The sequence below is a fragment of the Drosophila navojoa genome, chromosome 6 (genome assembly GCF_054131105.1).
Source record: "Drosophila navojoa isolate 15081-1374.11 chromosome 6, UAZ_NAV_1.0, whole genome shotgun sequence".
NCBI lineage: Eukaryota > Metazoa > Arthropoda > Insecta > Diptera > Drosophilidae > Drosophila > Drosophila navojoa.
The window spans coordinates 175,699-195,492 of NC_142894.1; the positions used below are offsets into that span (position 1 = coordinate 175,699).

The 19,794-nt window shown below is 34.0% G+C and overlaps 1 protein-coding gene and 1 long non-coding RNA gene across 27 annotated transcripts in view; one reads left to right on the forward strand and one right to left on the reverse strand.

Annotated features, from left to right (window-relative positions):
* LOC149090911 (uncharacterized) overlaps nucleotides 1-19,794 on the reverse strand; it is a 148,443-nt gene that overhangs the window by 100,856 nt on the left and 27,793 nt on the right. The gene's annotated exons all lie outside the window — the stretch shown is intronic.
* bt (projectin protein bent) overlaps nucleotides 4,444-19,794 on the forward strand; it is a 63,475-nt gene continuing 48,124 nt past the window's right edge. For 10 of the 26 annotated variants that reach the window (XM_089262745.1, XM_089262750.1, XM_089262769.1 and 7 more), the window contains exons 1-19: nucleotides 4,444-4,555; nucleotides 5,802-6,167; nucleotides 6,402-6,423; nucleotides 7,816-7,978; nucleotides 8,076-8,217; nucleotides 9,775-9,916; nucleotides 10,112-10,312; nucleotides 10,406-10,707; nucleotides 11,224-11,447; nucleotides 13,881-14,283; nucleotides 14,358-15,019; nucleotides 16,179-16,694; nucleotides 16,885-16,929; nucleotides 17,221-17,343; nucleotides 17,428-17,487; nucleotides 17,646-17,744; nucleotides 18,641-18,955; nucleotides 19,070-19,195; nucleotides 19,412-19,447. In XM_089262745.1, the coding sequence (XP_089118871.1) occupies nucleotides 5,855-6,167; nucleotides 6,402-6,423; nucleotides 7,816-7,978; nucleotides 8,076-8,217; nucleotides 9,775-9,916; nucleotides 10,112-10,312; nucleotides 10,406-10,707; nucleotides 11,224-11,447; nucleotides 13,881-14,283; nucleotides 14,358-15,019; nucleotides 16,179-16,694; nucleotides 16,885-16,929; nucleotides 17,221-17,343; nucleotides 17,428-17,487; nucleotides 17,646-17,744; nucleotides 18,641-18,955; nucleotides 19,070-19,195; nucleotides 19,412-19,447 (3,894 nt within the window). In that variant the 5' untranslated portion in view covers nucleotides 4,444-4,555; nucleotides 5,802-5,854. Of the gene's footprint in view, nucleotides 4,556-4,760; nucleotides 4,897-5,801; nucleotides 6,168-6,401; nucleotides 6,424-7,815; nucleotides 7,979-8,075; nucleotides 8,218-9,774; nucleotides 9,917-10,111; nucleotides 10,313-10,405; nucleotides 10,708-11,223; nucleotides 11,448-13,880; nucleotides 14,284-14,357; nucleotides 15,020-15,601; nucleotides 15,740-16,178; nucleotides 16,695-16,884; nucleotides 16,930-17,220; nucleotides 17,344-17,427; nucleotides 17,488-17,645; nucleotides 17,745-18,640; nucleotides 18,956-19,069; nucleotides 19,196-19,411; nucleotides 19,448-19,794 lie in introns of those variants that run through there. The other 16 variants (XM_089262758.1, XM_089262760.1, XM_089262770.1 and 13 more) reach the window with 15 other exon arrangements.

Here is a 19,794-nt window from a genome sequence, read left to right on the forward strand (position 1 = left end):
TAGCTCGGATTATAACCCCTGTCTTGTTTGTAGAAATTGTGTAATAAATTGTATCCGTATTATTATAACCTAACCTAACATCATTATAATAATATATAGATGCCATGCGAAAAGCACCAGTATTATACCTCACACACATTCCAATAAAAGGGAAATTTTTTTTGTATACCCTAACCCATTGAAAATGGGAAATCAGGTAATATGGTTTTGTTGAAATGTATGTAACAGGCATAAAGAGGCGTGGGAGACCCCACAAAGTATGTATATATTCTTGATCAGGACGACGAGCTGAGTCGATTTAGCCCTGTCCGTCTGTCCGTATGCTTAAAGGCATCGATCTCAAAAGATAAAAGAGCTAGAGACTTGGATTTTATTATTATACTCATTCACGAAAGTGAAATAAGTAGATTGGTTTTGTAAAATGTCCGTCATGCTGTCCGTGCGAACGCAGTTTATTTCGGCGCAATTAAAGCTAGAGACTTGAAATTTGGAACACTTACTCGTGTATATCTGTTTGTATCTCCTAAAGTACAAGAGCTAGAAGCCAGTATACATAGCTATTGTGAATGATTTTTAATTTTTTTTTTTTAATTTTGTCAAATCTATATATGTATATAAAAGAGTGTTGTGAAAAGTTTTCCAGCACTTATAACTCGAGATCTGCTGGACCAATTTTCATGGTTTTTGATTTGTTGGATTTGTCTTCGCTACGAGTAGGATAGTAGATCTTAAAAATACTGAAAAAAGTTCACGAATACTTGAAAAACGCGGTTTTTCCCTAAAGATTCAAATTTCCATTGATACTCAGTAGGCTTGATAACAGTGACAGTTTCGGTCCTGTCTACGGCACAGCCTCAGGCGAACCTGACTATTCATAAAAAAGCACATTTGATAATAAAAATAATACGCGTGCATACAGAATAAAAATAATACGCGTGCATACAGAAGCTAAATATCTCGAAAGTTCTGTTTTGTTTGTCTCAAATCTTATATTTATATTTCTCGATTGTTTTATGTGGTTTTGTGCGAGGGCATATTCAGTATTACTATCAATAAAAATGCCGCGTCCTAGAAGATATAATCTTTCCCGTCGGACCCATGATGCAATTAGGCAACGGAATATCTCGAGTCAATTATCTGACGAAGAACGAGAAACCGAGAAAGGCGCCGCGTTAGTACCCAGCAAAAAAAGGCCCTAAATTCGTGCTGATCAAAGAGAGGCAGCCCGTGAAACGGCAATAAGAAATGGTACAACGATTTTATTATCTGGCGATTTCCGACAAACACTACCAGTAATGCCAACATCTACTGCTGCCGACGAAATAAACGCTTGCCTCAAAGCATAAAAATCAAATAAAATGTAACCAAACTTCAACTGTCTGTAGATATGAGAGTTGCATTGTTGAACGATCTATCTGCTGATGATTTCGCGAGGCAATTGCTGAATGTCGATAATGGCCGTATTCCTGTTGACGAATCGAGTGGCTTGAATTCATTTCTTCAAAATTTTTGCAATTTCGTCACATTAAAAGATGAGCTTATCAACAACAGTATTTCCGAAAATCATTGCTTTCCACAAAAATACTAAATGGTTAAGTGAGCGAGCAATTTTGGCGGCTAAAAATAAAGATGTGGATGACCTTAATCTTAATATTTAAAATAAAATCGTTGGTACTCTGTATTCATTCAAATCTATCGACTGTGTAACAAACGAAGAAGAAGCCACTAATTATCCAACTGAATTTTTGAACTTCTTGGATGTGTCTGGTTTACCACCGCACAATTTACATCTGAAGGTTGGCTCGGTAGTTATCATGCTTAGAAATTTCAACCAACCAAAACTGTGCAATGGAACGCGTTTGGTGATAAGAAAACTGATGAGCAATGTGATTCACGCGTCGATACTCAAAGGAAAATTTAAAGATGAGGAAGTTCTTATTCCCAGGATTCCTATGATTCCAACAGATATGCCCTTTGAGTTTAAACGAATTCAATTCCCGATTCGTCTTGCCTTCGCCATGACGATCAACAAATCACAGGGCCAATCTTTGACTATTTGTGGCCTCAATCTAGAAAATGCGTGTTTTTCTCATGGTCAATTGTACGTGGCATGCTCACGTGTTGGCAAACCATCCGCATTTGTTCTTGCACCTGACCAAAAAACAAAGAATGTCGTTTACCACAAGGTGCTTGAATGAAAATCCGATTAATAAATGGGCAATGCAACGTTTGCCGGGCCAGCTAGTATTTAATAGAATATAGGTCATATGCTGAACATTTTGAATTCAGTTAACAACAGTGACAAATGATACAAGTAAGAAAGCTCTAGTCGAGATAGCTCGACTACGAGATTCCCTGAACCCTTCAAACAACTGATATTTCAATTATAATTTACACACGCACGCATACTCACGCATTGGCTGCCGTGTGGGCTTACTATGGAAATATAATTGTTTAATAACTTTGGAATAATAATAATAATATCTTGTCGATGGACTATCTTCACCAAACTTACAGATTATCATTATACAATTGCCAAAGCACAGGTCTCTAGTACGCAGGCGTTCTGCAAACTGCGCAGTAGAAGCGGCTGTGCTTAGCCTGCGCTGTAGTGTTGTCAATATTATGAGAATTTACTGTAGAATAATTTGTAGACGTAAAATCTTAATGAAACTTTCAGATGTTTAAATATGAGGGCGAGGTAAGGGGGTGAATATAGGGTTGGGGAGTAGATTTTAAGGAAAATCGAAATTGTATTAAATGCATATATGAATACTACATAGCTTACTCGGCGAACTTCGTACCTTTTAGCTGAACAATATTTATATAGATAGAAATATAAAAGTATTTTATTATGACGAATGATGATGAAAAAATACACTTTGATTAATTTATTAATCGGATTTTCATTCAATTTTAAAAAATTAAAAATCAAAATTAGCTACAGTGGGATCTGCCTTGATTGATAATGATAATGATATCGATTAAAAAAATCGATAATAAAATATCGGGAATAGTTATCGATCTTTAAAGATAAACTCGACATCCACGCTGTATATACGCTCATTTAAAAAATCATGTCTCTAGCTCCTATATCTTCTGAAATCGACGCGTGCAAGCATACGGACAGACAGACGGACAGGGCAAATCGACTCAGCTCATCGCCAGCTCAAGACGAGCAAAACCATTGTATCCTGATTTCCCATTTCAATGGGCAGACCCCACAAAGTATATATATTCTTGATCAGGGCGACTAGCTGAGTCGATTTGGCCCTGTCCGTCAGTCTGTTCGTCCGTCCGTTCGTCCGTCTGTCCGTATGTTTGAACGCGTCGATTTCAGAAGATATAAGAGCTAGACTCTTCAAATTTTTTTTTTAATGTCCGTACATAGCGCGCGCATATGCAGTTTATCACTAAAAATCGATAACTCATCCCGTCATTTTGTTATCGATAAAAACCTTATCGAAAATCAGTTATAAAATTATATCTCCCACATCTTTAGGGCTAGAGTCTCCAAATTTAAAACATATATAAAGATTCATTTCATACAATTTCGATATTTGTAAATTGCGCATTTCAAATACTAGAGACTTGTGCTTGTTATATACATACTTTTGAACATTATGATAACGTTCTGAGAGTTTTATTAAGATCGTACGTCTAGAAATTAAATTATTTAACAAATAAATTCTTAAAAGTTCGCCAGCACTGCAGCGCAACTTAAGCGCAATCGCCTGTATATGTGCGTGTGTGTGCTTGTGTTTGTTTGTATGCGTGTGTGTGTGTGCTTGTTTTTGTTTGTATGCGTGTGTGTGTGCGGATTATTATTGAAATATCAGTTGCTTAGAGGGTTCAATGGATATCGTATTTACGTAAACGTATTCACATTCTGAAAGTTTTTATTGTTTAGTATTTATTATTCAGCAAATAAATTCTCATAATATTGTCCACACTGCAGCGCTGCCCAAGTGTAGTCTCTGCTATCTGCGCATTCAGCGGAGCGTGGGCTTATATGTGAGTGTGGATGTATATCTATGTATGTATGCGTGCATAAAAGAAGTGCAGAATGATTAGAATATCAGCTTGGAGGGATCAGGGTACCTTCTAGTCGAGCAGTCTTGACTGGAAGCTTCTTGTTATGTATGAAATATATTTATTACTAACGCTCTGTTCGTTAAGAGGAAGCAGGCAAATATAGAAGAATTTTGAGAGTGTCACCAGTCAATACTTCTGAATCAAATATTTATACATACATACATATCTATAAAATATACCTCAAAAATTAAAATGCACAGAATTCCACTACTATAATGAGAATTAACTAGCAAGAACGAAAAAGAGAGAGGAATGCCAGAGAGGGAGAGTGTAAAATGTAGACCCCACATTGAGAGCGAAAGCTATTCTCGCTCGATAATTCCTAATGACTGATGCTGATTCTCAGCGAGATTCAGTTGAAAAGAAACAGTAATAGATCAACACTCGTGGAGTTCGCTTCGTTTCCACAGAAGATACTTTTTCTTGCTGTGGGTTGCATTGTGTTATCTGTAGTATAGTTGTATGTACCAAAAAAAAAAAAAAAAAATAAATAAATAAATAAATAAATATATATGTATATATAATATATATAATATATATATATATATATAATATATAATATATATAATATATAATATATATAATAAGAATATAATTATATATATAATAATAATAATAATAACAAAAAAACAGTTATTAACGCAACTTAAACAAATTAAATTTCAGTAGTAAATTAAAAACTTTTTCACATAGTTAAAAATAAATTTATATGTATTATATCTCTGAGTGTGTATATTGCTACATACGCGTTTCATGCTTATATAGCTGTGTCTATTCGTGGAATTGTGTAATGGTTGACGGGTATATAAATAGATCTGGCTCATATGAATATATATCCCATAAGAAGTGAACTGAAAAGCAATACATATACACATATGTATATATAATCTTACTGTGCTCATTTACTTAAAATATTACGATTCGCAGTATGTACGAAACTGCTACTAATCAATTGAAATCCATACGAATTCACGCCCCCAATTTTCGCAGTCATGCAAATATGTATATATGTATTTATGTATTTGACGGCCATGGATATGTAGCTTCGCCTAATATCCATACAAAATTTCATTCATATATGTATGTACATAATTATACTTCACAAGAGTAATATAGTACATACATATATCAGCCATTATTATATATATTCATATACATATATATAATATATATTAGTATATGAATCATTTATATTTAACAAAAATTAATCAATATTTATATTATATATACACATATATATTACTTATATATATTACTTGATTAATTTTTTTTTTTTAGTAAAAACAAAAATCGTGACATCCAAAGACTAAAAATAAATCAGAAACACATTCAATATATGTATTTTTTATGAATTCTTTTTCCAATACCTACGGTTACCGACGGGTTGAAAGGGGATCAAATTTCCATTTTCCAAAATATCTATGAGTCGTGTGCACCACTCAGATGTCGATATACGTACATACATACATATGTATACGTACATAGATATATATACATTAATGTATATTACTGATTAATCTGTAAACAGCAATCTATACATGTTTATTTGCATTGTGTTGTGCTATTATTCTGACAGTGTTTTATTTCGTAACTGTATATAGACAGATAAACTGTAAGCATGATACTACTCACAATTATAATTATATTATAACTATTAACTAACTATATTTACATTTGATGAATATACATGCTGCCTATTGTTGCAGACCTTAAAAGCCTGTTGCCGAGCCGTTGAAGGGGAAAAACGATAAATCTCAGCATGGGGGTGGCTGAAGATTTCGCTCCCAGCTTTGTAAAGAAGCCACAGCTGCATCAAGAAGATGACGGTAATCGGTTGATATTTGAATGTCAGCTGCTGTCGTCCCCGAAGCCGGATATAGAGTGGTTTCGAAGTGATAGTAAACTAACAGAGGATGTCAGAACTAAATTTAAAGTTCAGCCCATCGGTGATAACAAATTTACGGTAGTATTAGAGCTTGACGATGTTGTTGAAACAGATGCTGGACTTTACAAAGTAAAAGCCAAAAACAAATCGGGCGAGGTCTCTGCATCAATCAATTTGAATTTCACACGTAAGTAGACAGTAACTAAAACATAGTTTGGGAAAACCAAATAAATATGATATCGAGAGAAACAATCAAATTGGATAAGTAGGGTTAATAAGAGGTTCAAAGATGTTTAATAACATAATTAGGTATTTTTATAGAGTAGTTACTTGTTCTCTAAGGTTTTTTTTTATTATAATAATATGTAATATTAATATATTCTCGTCAATATTTTAAACGCTCATACCTTATTCTGATCAGCTGCTGACGAACCAAAAGAAAAGTAAGCTAATTTTTTTAATTTCGTTACTATTATACCTAATTTGCGCTCTAACTGATGCTTACGCTAAATATTTTTCATGTTCCCAAACTTTAGCTGAAATACCAAAGTGACAGAGTGTTAGCTAAAACAAATAAAACTAAAATAATTTTGATAATTTACTAGATATTAGGATATTTAAATATTGTATTATTAAAACATGTTATAATTCGTTGTAATTAATGTAATATAATAAGATGCTTTTTATTAACAAGTTGGCCAATTTTTACTGCTCGAAGACTTAAGGTGAGTCGAATGAACTTTCCGAGGTACCTCTATGTTGATTGTGTCTGATTAAAATTGTTCCTTGATCCTCATTAAATAGGCCGAAGGCAGCATCGCATGCCCCATAAGATATTTATATTCTTAATCTGCCTCTTCGTCCGTCCGTCCGTATGAACGCCTAGATCTCAAAGGTTATGGGAACTAGAGACTTGAAATTTCGTAGGCATACTGCTGTATACAAACGTAGTACGATTTTATCATATTTAGTTTCATGAAGATAGTTCCACTACAAAATAAATTATTCAACAAGTAAATTCTCATAATATTGCCTACACTGCAGCGCAGCGTAATTGGCAGAGCACGTGCCTATACGTGTATAATGGTTTTGTGTAAAAGTACAATGTAACGGGCAGAAGGAATCATCGCAGACCCCATAAAGTGTATATATTCCTGATCAGGACGACGAGCTGAGTCGATATAGCCCTGTCCGTCTGTCCGTCCGTTCGTCTGTATGAAGAGCTGAAATTTTGTATGCATCTCGTGTAACTCATCCGACAAATTTTTCTATCGAGAATAATCGAAAAATGATTTTGTTTTTTCAGCCTCATTTGAGCACTTTAAGACCTGGAGATTTCAGATTTTCTTTGTATATACATTTTTTTTATACTTGCGTGCGGATGCATGTGTATGTATGTATATGTGCATAAAAGTAGTACAGAATGATTAGAGTATCAGATTGGAGGGTTCAGGGTATCTCCTAGTCGAGCAGTCTCGACTAGAGCCTTCTTACTTGTTTTATTTACTTAATCTCAATGTATAGTAACGTATCTGTGAAGCTTTGGACGTCTAGCTCTAAGGCTGTGGATGATCAAATATTTTTTCGGTTCTTTTCCATTAATTCAAATATTAAAGCTTAAGCTTTAACGGACATTGTTCGAAATAAATTGCGTTTGTTTAAAAGACTATATTAATACCAGTGTTGTTTATTTGTTATCAGTTGATTAATATTGTTCAAAATAAATTGCGTTTGTTTAAAAGACTATTAATACCAGTGTTGTTTATTTGTTATCAGTTGATTAATATGAACGAGATTTCATTTGAGCTCTTTACTGAGTTTCTAATAATTTACAGACAAATCGACGGTTTCGCGCCGACATTCGCGAAAAAACCTGCCATACGACAAGAAGAAGATGGTAAACGCCTTCTGTTTGAATGTCGTGTTAATGCTGACCCTTTACCGAATATAACTTGGTTTCATAATGGCACGCCTGTTAAGGAGACTCCCAGACATAAGGTAAATAATTGCTGTTTAAACCAATATACTTTTCTCTCTAACCAAAGACTATCTTTGTATCAAACATCTTGTAATTTTCTGTTGTCATGTTTTCTAGCTTACCATTGATAAAGATGGCCACTCATATTTTGCAACACTTGAAATTCAAAATGTTACGGTTGAGGATGCTGGCAAATACAAAGTGAATGCAAAAAATGAGCTGGGCGAAAGCAATGCAACAATTAGTCTCAACTTTGACAGTAAGTTCTGATCAATTTATTTATAATCATATTATTATAATTACAAAATATTTTGTTGTGATGTAATTCACAATAATAAAACGAAAATATTAGTATAATTTGAGATGAGCGCAGTTATTTGTGTAATAATAATAATCAATTCAACATCATCATGTGACCATAACATACAAATTACATAAAAGAACATATATATATATATATATATATAAACTTCGCTAATAATATAACTAATTCCAAGCATCATCAATGCACAAAAAATACTTATTTTCTACAATAATTTCATTTTAATTATTGCTTAAACTTCAAATAGTAATAACGCTATACTTAATTATATACACTTACCGTAAAAGGTATTTGTATATGAATTGTATAAATTATTATATCATCGAACACTTATATTACATAAGTCTAAAGATTTCACAGATGTAGAACATTCAAAGGCACAAATCTTTGACATTTTTTTTTAGAAAATATAATATAATCAATTAAGAACGTTTCAATCGGGCGGTATCAATTGCAGAACACTCATTCACATCCCATAATTTAGTAGCTTAGTTTATCACTATATCTTCAGGTCATAAAAGACAAAAACTCTAGGAGATAAAGTTTTTTCCGATTTGCCACGCCCCCAATGGGCATGGACGGACGAACATGCACAAACCCAAGTATAGTCATTTTATACTCATGAGTATTAAAACTCACAAATTTGTGGTTGACCACAAAATTTGTTGACTGATTTTGATTTTATACTCCCGTTAATAAATGTATAATAGTGCTGTTTAATGTATGAAACAAGCAGAAAGAGACGTGACAGACCCTATAAAGTATATACATAGTGTTGAAGTGGTTACTAATAAAAGTGTGGAGCATTCAATTCTATGACTTTCTGGATTTCCTTCAACTGCTAATCCACTTGAGTAAAAGAAATCTTAGAGACAAAAGCGATAGTTTGACTTTGACGGAGCCCAATCTTGGAATTTGAACACTTGTATATAGAATACTTGTTGATATTCAGATATTGCCCAGATCTGAACACCGTACAGCCAGATCGACGGTATACAAGAGTCTTTTGGTTCCAAGTGTCATAGTGCTTTTACTATTACCACATTAACTGGTCAAAAGTTTTAAGGGACCCTTGTTTAGTGCTCGAATGTCTTTTTAATTGTAGTCAGTAGATCGATATGACAAATTGCATTCGAATGTTTAATTAATATCAACAAGAAGAGCTACAATTACATAAATGTTCCGTAATCTATGGCAAAATAAAAACTATAAATGTTATATTAAAGCGTAAGACCGTTGAATTTAATATATGAAGAATGTAATTATGTCTATAATATATAATATAAACATAAATGTCTGTAGACGATGATTTAACACAATTAGAACAATTAGAACCTGCAATAATTGTAATAAAATTGTGGAAAAGAGCAAGTACGGATTTTCACTTCGTGAGCGAGAATATAATTAACTATAATTATATCCAATTATATGTATATATAAGCAAGTAACTTATATTTGGATAATTTGTGTAACATGGTAACTTGAAATTCGTAGGCGACGAGGCTCCTGTTCCCGAAAGTTCAGATGGAATTAAACCCACATTTACCGAGCGTCCCGTTATCCGGCAGAGCGAAGATGGCGGAAACGTAACATTTGAATGTAGATGCGTTGGAGATCCCACACCAACGGTGACATGGTACGAACACTCAAACTTAAATTCTAAATATCGAACAAAATCAAAGTGCCTCTAAAACTTTGATCTTAACAAAGAAGAGCAAAGCCCCACAGGCGAAACAAGAATGATTACAACATATGTTGAGCAACGGGGCATGCAAAACTGTTAATAAGCATAATGTAATGATTTCCCTCTGTGTACAATCACATTGCAAAGGTCCCATGGAGAGACAGTGCTAAGTGAAGGAAAACGCTATAAAATGTCACTGACGCTGGATCAGAAATTATATCACATGGCGCGCCTAGAGATAAGTAGCGTAGTCTCCTCTGATCAGGGCGAGTATAAAGCTCACGCGAAAAATAAGCATGGCTCCGGAGTGGCAACGATTAATTTAAATTTCGAAAGCGGATCGAAAAAGTAAGGCTTCAGATGTGTGTATTATATACATATACATGACATATATGAAAAAAGATACGACTTTTATTCAAACATACTTCCGTTTACACGCAGAATTCCTGATGGGAAATCGCCGCGATTCCCCAAAAAACCAACAATACGCCAAGAGGAGGACATTTTGATAATGGAATGCACCCTGGAAGCACATCCAATACCGGATATAACATGGTATTGTTCCGATAAGCAAATCTCTGACAACCAGAGAACCAAAATGAGCCGCAAGGCAATAACAAAAGATAGCTACATCCTTACCCTCGAGATACAAAATCCCACAAAAGATGATGGCGGCAACTATCGCTGTAATGCGATAAATATTTATGGAGAGAGCAATGCAAATATAGCGCTTAATTTTCAAGGTATAACTATTCCATTCTTACATGCACTATCTTAGCAAGAATGTGGCAAATAAAAGAACTTAAACTGCACCATAATCTTTATCCTCAACCAACCGAAAACAATAAATTTACTTCACTTTTTTTTAAGTATATGAATACATACCTCTCTCTTTTTTTTTTTTTTTTTTTTTTCTTTATGTATAAATATTGTATTTACGGCATGAAATTGTATATATAATAAATACATATATAATATCACTATTCGTCCCGCATCAGCTAATTTTTTAATACCATCTATAAATTATTTAGATATTGTTCGGATTTAAGCTATACACAAGCTTGAAGTGTAATCTAAAAATTTTAAATCATCACCCTATTCAAATATGTATTTTCATGTATGCGCTATCCACTTTTATGTTGCAGTATCTTTGCAAGAATGTGGCAAATAAAAGAACTGTATGCAAAGAACAATGAAACATGTTTGAAATGATTGATGTTACAATAATAATGTAAATACTATACTTATAACACATATAGGCGCCAACGACGCAAATGGTTTTGCTCCATCGTTCATTGAAAAGCCGAGGATTATTCCAAATGAGACGGGCACTTTGATAACTATGAAGTGCAAATGCAAAGCAAAGCCAGAACCCATCGTCACATGGTATAGAGGGCAAGATTTAGTGCAGAAAAGCAAAAAAATCAAAATAAACAGTACTGTCATCGCGGAAGACACCTATGAACTGACGTTGGAAATAAAGGTAAGGAACTAAACATATACAACGAAGCACACTTTGTCAGCAAAATACTAGAGAAGGTTATCCAAGATAAATTAACTCACTTTGTTGAATCCAATAATATCCTTCCAAGTCACCAGTTTGGATTCAGAAGCGAACACAATACTGTTCAGCCCCTTTATAGAATTAAAAAAATCATTAAAGATAATTTTTCTAGTTCTATGTCAACGGGAATGGTACTGCTAGATATCAAAGCCGCATTTGATTCAGTGTGGCATGACGGCCTAATACACAAAATGCTACATCTTAATTTCCCACCTGCGGCCATAAAGATAATCCAAAGTTATCTAAAAAACAGATCTTTTATTGTATATTTAGGTAATGCTTCATCCACAGCAGTTAACATCTCAGCAGGCTGTCCCCAAGGCTCATGCCTATCCCCTATTCTATATAATATATATACCTCTGATCTCCCAATATTACCTCATTGCACTACCTCGGTCTTTGCGGACGATACAGCAATTCTCTGTGGTGGAATTCTTTCTGCAGATATAGTTCGAAACCTCCAAACAGCATATGACTCTTTAGGTACATATTTCTCTCAATGGAAAATTTTAGTCTGCCCAGAAAAGACCAAGGCTATATTCTTCACAAAAAAACGAAAGGACATCTACGTGCCAATAACAGACATCAGATTGGGCTCGGAATATATAAAGTGGGATCCAAATGTCAGGTACTTGGGTATTACACTGGACAGAAGACTTACATTCAAGGACCATATAACCAATACAAACAAAAAGCTCAAACATATTCTTCGTACGTTATATCCCTTTATAAATAGAAACTCGAGGCTAAGCATAGAAAACAAAATGTTCTTGTATAGGTCAATTTTCCAATCAGTTACTTTTTACGGTGCACCTGTCTGGTCAGATATAGCCAAATGTCACATAAGTCAATTGCAAATCGCACAAAATAAAATCTTGAAGCTTATTTTGAATCTTCCTTGGCATCATTCCACGTTAGATCTACACTGTCGAGCCAATGTTGAATTGGTAGATATTAGATTATCGCGACTATCGCAAAATTTCATAGCCAAGTGTCATGAATCAACATATTCACATATAAATGAACTGGCATAGCCATTTAATTTTAAGTATTTTTAGTGTTTAAGTTAGTTTGTAATAAATAACCTCGGGGTTTTCTATTTCTTTGATTTTTCCCCCAAATAATTAAGTCATATTATATACCATGTCATATCTCTAAGTAAATATCTAAGCAGAAAAGGCCTAGTTCCTAGTCTAAACTCTTTAATTATTGTAAGATACCATTCACAAAAAAAAAAAAAAAAAAAAAAAAAACTGTAATTACAACAAAGAGTGAAATAAATTGAAAAAAATTGAAGCACACTTACATATATACTTTTGCACGGATGTAAAAAAAAAAAATATATCTGTAAAATTATAATTCATGACGTTAAAAAAAAAAAGGAAAAAAATAAATAACACGAAAGAAAGTTCTAGTCGAGACTGCTCGACTACGAGATCCCCTGAACCCTCCAAGCAACTGATATTTCAATAATAATTAGCAAACACACACACACACTCATACAAACAAACACACGTACACACACACGCATACAAACAAACACATGCACACACATACACATACAAACAAACACACGCATACACACACACTCACATATACAGGCGATTGCGCTTGGGTTGCGCTGCATGTTTGGCAATATAATGAAAATTTATTTGTTGAATAATTTCATTTCTAGACGTACGATCGTAATGAAACTTTCAGAACGTAATCATAATGTTAAAATGTATGTGTATACCGAAGCACAAGTCTCTAGTATTTGATATACGACTTTTACAAAGATGAGGGTGAGGGGGTGGAAATTGTATAAAATACATCTTTATATACATTTTAAATTTGGAGACTCTAGCTTGAAAGATGTAGGAGATATAATTTTTTAAGTGATCTTCGATAAGGTTTTTTATCGATAAAAAAGTATCGGAATAAGTTATCGTTTTTTAGTGATAAACTCGATATGCGCGCGCTATATACGGACATTTAAAAAAAAGTTGAAGTCTCTAGCTCTTATATCTTCTGAAATCGACGCGTTCATACATACGGACGGACGGACGGACGGACAGACGGACAGACAGACAGACGGACAGGGCCAAATCGACTCAGCTCGTCGTGTTGATCAAGAATATATATACTTTGTGGGGTCTGCCACGCCTCCTTCTGCCTGTTACATACTTTTAACAAAACCATTATACCCTGATTTCCCATTTTCAATGGGTTCAGGGTATAAAAATAATAACGTTGCTATACCCGAAAAATTAAATGTGCTAAAATTTATAATAGGAGAAATGCACTTAATCCCAAGAAAACTTGTCTTTTGAATAGTAAAAGGAAATGTACTTACAACCTATATATTCTTAGGATCCCGGCGCAACAGATGGGGGAACTTACAGATGTAATGTAAAAAACGAATATGGCGAATCAAATGCGAATCTCAATTTAAACATTGAAGCGGAGCCCGAACCCGAAGGCGAAGGTCCAACATTTGTTGAAAAGCCTCGCATTATATCTGAAAATAATGGCAAGCTGGTCATCATGGAGTGCAAAGTGAAGGCCGATCCAAAACCAGACATTGTGTGGTTCCGCAACGGGGAGGTTATCAAAGAAAGCAACAAACTGAAAATGTCCATGGAATCACGTGGCGATCATTACTATATTAAACTAGAGTTGATTGATCCACAGTTGGAAGACTCGGGTCTGTACAAATGCAACATTAAGAATGCATTGGGTGAACTGAACGCTAATTTAACGCTCAATATTGAAAGTAAGTTATTTGATAAAGAATTTTAATTAAAAAAATTGCAATTTGCTTAATCAATTCTAACTATATATTTTCAGTTGTGCCTGTTATAAAAGACAAGCCCAAGATAATTAAAATAATAAAAAAGCGAACCGTTGTCATCGAGTGCGTAGTCGCCTCCAAATTTGAGCCAAAATGTACCTGGTATAAGGAAAACAATACGGTTAGGGAAAGCAAACGCCACGTTTATCAAGTTGAGAAGACAAAAGATGGTGAATTTGCCGTCAAGCTCGAGATTAACGAGGTCGAGGATAGTGATAAGGGCGCCTATAAACTGGTTGCCAGCAATGAAAAGGGCGAGGCAGTCTCCCAGGTTGTTAATCTTGTGGACATCCCAGAAGAAGAGCGCAAGCCATGCAAGCCCGAGATTGCGCGCAAGCTGGTTGACCAAAAGGTCACTGAATCAAAAACCTTTGAGCTTCTGATTAGCCTAACGCAATCAGATCGTAAGTGTAAGGTTGAGTGGTACAAGAGTAGCACTCTCATACGCGAGACAAAGGATATAACAACAACATTTGATGGTACAACGGCGCGGTTAACATTTAGTAGTGCCAAAGCGGAGCACACATCAAATTATAAAGTTGTTGTGACAAATGAGGCCGGTAAGGATGAGTCCACTTGCAAGATCACGGTAGAAAAGAAGGATAAAAAGAAGGATGAGAAAGCTGAGGACAAAGAAGAAGCTGAAAAGAAGCTCAAGGTAATTGAAAAAACTCTAGCTAAAAAAGGCCAAGAAGTACAAATTAACATCCGAACCGCGCAATATCAACAAATTGAAAAGTCTTTAAAAGTCCAGAAAGAAGAAGGAGAGCAGCAATCTATTGTTATAGAGCAGATATCTAAGGAACGGCAATATTATGTCAAGGAGTTACAAGTTTCCTTTAATTCCGAAGCTCAATTTCCCAGAAATTTCAAGATAGGCAAACTTTCTCCACTTCCGTTCTTCGCGCAACGGTTAGTGCGTCTACACATTCCTTATATATGTAAAGCTTAAATTTAATGTCAACAAGCCTTAAGAAAATTTTTGATAAATATTTTCGCCAATCCAGTAAAGTTCTTGGAAGTATTATTTCTCTTTTATGCATGGATTATATACAGATGTATATATATATACCTACATTTACAGATTTATTTATTCATATAAAGCCGTGCCTCACCTCTAGTTCATTGGTACCTATAGCTATACTTCTAAAATACAGTTCGTTTTAATACATATTTATATATTGAGTTATAATCGTTCGTCAGTAACAATGTATATGTATTATTATTGTATTCATCACAGCCGGGCTTTACAATGTACAAGATACCTAAGCTTGAATCGCCAAAGTCAATGGAACAATCTATAAATGTTTCTGCAACGAAACAGACAAATATCTTTGGGGTGAAATTGACGCCCGTCAAACATGCTTTAAGAGATAAGGTTCAAAATATTGCTCTATATTGAATCTAAATATTATATTATTTTTATTTCTCTCACTTTATCTATCTCGCTCTCTTTTGGGTTAATGGATAATTTCTAATTCAACTCCAACTTTTCACTGGTTTTGTAGAATATTCCCCTTGTCTTAGTCGAAACTATATATTTTCGGGTGAAATTTTCCTAAGTTTATTGCAATCGATATTGGCTGTTCTATCTATCTTCATCTATTCTATTTCTGGATCTATATGAATGTATATATAAATTTTTATTGTTAACTATAAGCTATTACAAGTTTAACTACCCCTAATGAACGTTTTCATAAACTAATATTTTCGTTTCTTGTCCTTGCAAATCTTGTTATTAACAACAAAAATACATATTGCACACAAACCTTTTACACCACACCAACCCCTACACACAAAATACCTCACATAAAAAGGCCGAAGTTGAAGCCAAGAAAGATGAAATCATAGAGGAAAAAAAAATAAGAGCAGAAGCTGAAAAACAGCAAGAAATTAAGGATACTGACGAAGTGCAAATGGAGGACAATAAACCAAAAGATACAGAAGAGTTATCCTATAAAAAATCTGAAAAGCAGAAAGTAAATCAAGACCAAAACAAAACAACAAAAGATATTGAAGATAACAAGGAAGGAAAGCCTGTGGAAAATAAGTCTACGAAAGTAAAAGAAAGTAAAAAGAAAGGAACGCCTGCAGAAGACAAGCCTCCACAACAAGCTGATAAAACCAACGACTTGGAGAAGAAACAAAAAGTTGATGAAACACTGCAGACAGAGAATCAAGAAAGCGGTCTAGAAGAAAAGAATCAAATTAAAAAAAAGACTGAGACAGATGTGAAAACAAAAACAGGCGAAACACCAAAAACTAATGAGCTCAAAACAGATACATCTCATGAGCCGAGCACTAATAATGCTCTTCACCCTGAAACTAAAGAGGTAAGGTCCTCAAAAAAAATTGAATCAAATGCTTTCTAAAGAAGAATCTACCCGAATCTCACACAAACAATTAAAACAAAGTTCTAACTATAGTGCTAATCGCTTGCCTACTCGTTTTGTAAGAGAACTTTATCAATAAACAACATACGTCAATAATTTAATTTTTAAAATTTTATTTTTACATTTATAGCAGGGACCTGCCGAGCAAATTGGTTTGAAGAAAGTGGAGCGTAAGGTGAGTTATAATAAGCTAACAAGTGTTGTATTAGCTTTTTGAAACCGAACTAAGAACAGTCAGGCATTTTTGATTAGGGGTTTATTACTTTCTTTTTAATGAATTACACATATGTATTATTGTTAATTTGATTTCTAGCTTGGGTATATTTCACACAAGAGCTCCAGGCTCTGAATCTTGTTACTTGTTTTTAGCTTAAGTCTTTTATTTTAGGGTGAACACTTATCAGGCTGCTTATATATACCCTTATATGTCATTTTGTTGTTGGTCTTTTTTTTATTAATTAATTAGACCAGTGTTGTATCTATTAACGAAGAATCAAAGTCTGAGGTACGTCGTAAGTCAATAATTAAAACAACCGGGGAACTTTCTGAAGGAGCCACAGAGGTTTTATCTAGGAAGTCATCAATAACAGTAAGACAAGCACTTAACCCGAACCAGACCCAACCACCATTCATTTCTTGTTCGTTTTCCTGTTTTTTATATATATGTAATAAGGCTGAAGAAAGTATATCAGAGTCTCGGCGATCATCTGTGGTTGAAAGGAAAGCCTTGGAGGTATGTACTGGATATATACATATGTATTACCAATATAATTGTCTGTTTAATTATACATAACATAATTGTAAGTAACTAAACTACTTGTAAGTTATTCAATGAAAGCCAACAATGAAAGGTATTTTTAAGTACAGATTTACAAATATATTCCTACACAGCAGATTGAAAGCAAAAATATTGAGGGGAACAATAATCCACAATCTATTAATGAAGAAATTCCAAAGTTGAAGCCAGCTGAAAAAATTCGTGTTTCAAAGGTGAGCGATGCTAAATGAAGCAATGAGACACCGCTCAATTTTTATTGCTCCGTATATTACTAAATGTAATGCTAACGCTTCTAATTATATATTTCTTTTTCAATTTCCAATTTCACACCTAATCTAAGCTTGAAAGGAGCCTACAAAATGTGAGCTATACTTAACTAGATATGAACGATTATGAAATCTAAATGTTCAGTCTTTATTAAAACAGCTGTTCTTTTGAGAGATAGCAAGTTGAATAGAATAATGTTGCTCGTCGTAAAAAATTTGAGCCGAAATTTTGTATAATTAAATATTCTTTGTTTTTTTCTATTATACGATTTTTTCTTAACATACCTATTCACGCCGTAGAAAATATTACTGCATCGGCATTTATAAGACTTAAGTAAGGAAGTGCGTACATTACCCTATGTATGTCTTCATATACTTGTATATATACATTAATTTAAATTTTCTAGCTTTTCTAAAATATTATTGATATCTATTTCATAGCTAGCAGGATTGCTGAACGTGATTCTCATTATCGCTATCTAATTTTCTGTCCATTTATTTATTTATATATCTTCATATATACAACAAAAAAATCCTCTAGCAATTTTGTATCTATTAATCTATCAGCATAATAATAATACTCATTCACGAAGTGAAATGAGTATATTGCATCCATTTTAACAAAACCATTACACATTGATTTCTTATTTAGCGGTGGTTAAAAGCTCACTGCAATCTTCTACCAAAATAATTTGATCGCGAATGAGTACTATGTGGTCGGTAACATCCGACTGAAAAATTCTTTTTTGTTTTCGTAGACATGTATTTTAGTCAAGCTTTATATTTATCTGTTTATATGCATGTATTAATGTATACACAATACTGTACGCGCTGCAAAATAGAGTATAGAAGAGCCAAAGCCGGTAGAAGAGTTTCCAAAGCTGCGGAAAACATCTATTACACAACCAAAGGAGGAACATAAACTAGAGGCTGCAAAGCCAAAAGCTAAAGCAAAACCTAAAGCCAAACCAAAATATGAGGAGCTGCCGGAAATCCCAGATTACGAGAGACCCACACTCGAAAAATACGAAAAATCTGAGTTTACGCCTACAGATTTTACTAGGGAACTCGAAATACCAAATAAAATGGAGAAACCAGTAATAGAAACTGCCAAAAAGCCAGCGGAAATAGTTTTACAAAAGAATGGCTTGCCAAAGGTATTGTTTTAATCAATATTAATTTCACATTCACACATACATCATTTTAATGTATTAATTTTCTATATGTTTACACAATATCTATGTTTTATGTTATGCGTGACTATTTCAAAGAAATCGGAAGCAATCGAAAAACCGGCAGAGGAGCCAAATATTCTCAAAATGGGTAAAGGCAAATTGCCAGATGACGAAGATACTAAAGATGGCGCCACTCTTAAGCCTGTGATTGTCGAACCAGAAGTAAGTTATATTTTCTATATAACACATATTTGTTTATACTAAGCTCCTAACTTTATGTATTCTGGGCAAAACTGATTATTAAATTTGACGCAAAGCTAGTGCTAAAAATCAATTATAAATAAGCACGATCTGTGTTAATATATTATATCACATTTAATTCTCCTTTACACCATTAATTTGGCCTTCGAAAACCCAATGAACACACTCCCTATTTAGAAAGACAAATCAAAAGCAAACGATGATACGAAGGAGGTAAGTGTAAATAGATTTTGAGAAACTTCAATCGGATTGAGGAATCATGATTCTCAGATAATAAACAGCGACTGTCAATATGTCAATATAAAACAAGTAAGAACTAGAGCCTTCTGCTCCAGACTGCTCGACTAGGAGATGCCCTAAAACCTTCAAACTGATATTCTACTTATTTTTCACTTTTTTTATGCGTACATACACATACACGCCTAAGCCCGCGCAGCAAGCAGCGACTGCGCTTTGGCTGCGCTGCAGTGTGGCAATATTATAAGAATTTATTTGTTGAATAATTTCTTTTGTGGACATACAATCTTAATGAAACTTCCAGAGCATAATCATATGATGAA